The sequence below is a fragment of the Amphimedon queenslandica genome, unplaced genomic scaffold (genome assembly GCF_000090795.2).
Source record: "Amphimedon queenslandica unplaced genomic scaffold, v1.1 AMPQUscaffold_11744, whole genome shotgun sequence".
NCBI lineage: Eukaryota > Metazoa > Porifera > Demospongiae > Haplosclerida > Niphatidae > Amphimedon > Amphimedon queenslandica.
In genome coordinates this window covers 10102-11731 of record NW_003548014.1, presented here as the reverse complement: position 1 = coordinate 11731, position 1630 = coordinate 10102, and the positions used below count along the sequence as shown (strand labels likewise).

At 37.2% G+C, this 1630-nt stretch overlaps 1 protein-coding gene across 1 annotated transcript; it reads right to left on the bottom strand.

Moving 5' to 3' along the window:
- Window positions 1-32: 32 nt before the first annotated feature.
- Window positions 33-1619, bottom strand: LOC109588959 (uncharacterized; the record flags this gene model as incomplete). Its single annotated transcript, XM_020005066.1, has 3 exons — window positions 1564-1619; window positions 360-1509; window positions 33-311 (listed from the first exon to the last, which is right to left on the bottom strand). Coding segments are annotated over exons 2-3 (1339 nt in total), but the record flags the coding sequence as incomplete, so codon positions are not given.
- Between the last annotated feature and the right edge of the window lie 11 nt (window positions 1620-1630).

Below are 1630 nucleotides of genomic sequence, written 5' to 3'. Positions count from 1 at the left end.
TAATATTGAAGAAACTAATACTATTATAATACCTGGATTAGGATGCTCATTAGTTTGTACACCACCAGGTATAGAATATCTAATGACAATGGTCCCAAATCTCTCATAACCAGGTAAAGAAGACTGACTAAAATCATGCCCCATTGTGCCTGGTGGTTGATTCCCTTTCACTTGTTTGACTGCTACTCGACAGTTTGGACACAATGAGGAATGCTCTAAAGCTTTATTAATACATAATCTACAGAATACTTTACTACAACATTTCATAGTAACAGGATCTGTTGCAACTTCATTCAGACAAATGCAGCAACCTATTACAAAATAATTACAGTAGAAGTATTACTATATGATCGTTATACCTTTGCAATCAGTGTTTTTACTCAGAGAAAATCTTTCCTTTCCGTCATAAGGTGGAGGTGCAAGAGAGCCAGGTGGTGTTGAGAAATTGTCAACTTGTAAAGAAGACCTTGTTATTTCTGTATGACCTTTATTAACTGATAATACTTTAGGTGAACCAGTTCCAGTAGCTTCTAGAGCCTTGCTTCCTCCTCTTTTCTCTTTTTTTATCATTACTGTCTTCTCTTCCCATTTCTTTTCTGCCAGTCCAATGAGTCGATCACCAAGTAGCTTCTTTGCCTGATCAAATTGACGTGATGACATTGATACTATCCTAACCACTCGAGCTTTCTCATCACATGAGAAGTGACATTGACTATATTTAGCATCAAATTCTTCTAACAAATTAAATATATTTTTCATTTGAAAGGCAGTTGGTATTTCAAGACTGCCGGACTTCAACTGACGATTTTTAATGATTTCTTTATACGAATTTAGAAATTGTGTTATGCATTGCTCCCTCTCTTCCTCTGAAGATGCTAAAACGACTACTTTTCCTTCCTCAGGGAAGAACTTCATATTCTTAACGCAATCCTCACGAACTTTAGGCATAAGCAAAAGGACATCTTTACTAAGACCAGTAAAGGTCCTACCATCACCAGCACTACTGCCCCCAGTGGCTCCTCCTTTCTCTTCTTTCTTTTTTCCTGTCTTTTCTTCCCATTTATCTCCTTTCTCTCCTGCCAATCGACCACCTAGTAGCTTCTTTGCCTGATCAAATTGACGTGATGACATTGATACTATCCTAACCACTCGAGCTTTCTCATCACACGAGAAATGACATAGACTATATTTAGCATCACACTCTTCTAATAAATCAAACATATTTCCCATTTGAAAGGCAGGTGGTATTTCAAGACTGCCGGACTTCAACTGACGATTTTTAATGATTTCCTGATATGTATTTTGAAATTGTGTTATGCATTGCTCCCTCTCTTCCTCTGAAGATGCTAAAACGACTACTTTTCCTTTCTCAGGGAAGAATTGCATATTTTTAGAGCAATCCTCACGGACTTTAGGCATAAGCAAAAGGACATCTTTACTAAGACCAGTAAAGGCCCTACCATCACTAGCACTATCAGTCCTAGTGATTGCTGCTTCATTGCTGCCTCCCTAAAAATAAATTAGGCTGGATTAAAACAAAGCTAGATTAATTATTTTACTTACAGGTGTTGCCTTCTTACATTCTTCTACATATTTGGTTATAAATTTCTCTTTCTCAGCTGCTAACACA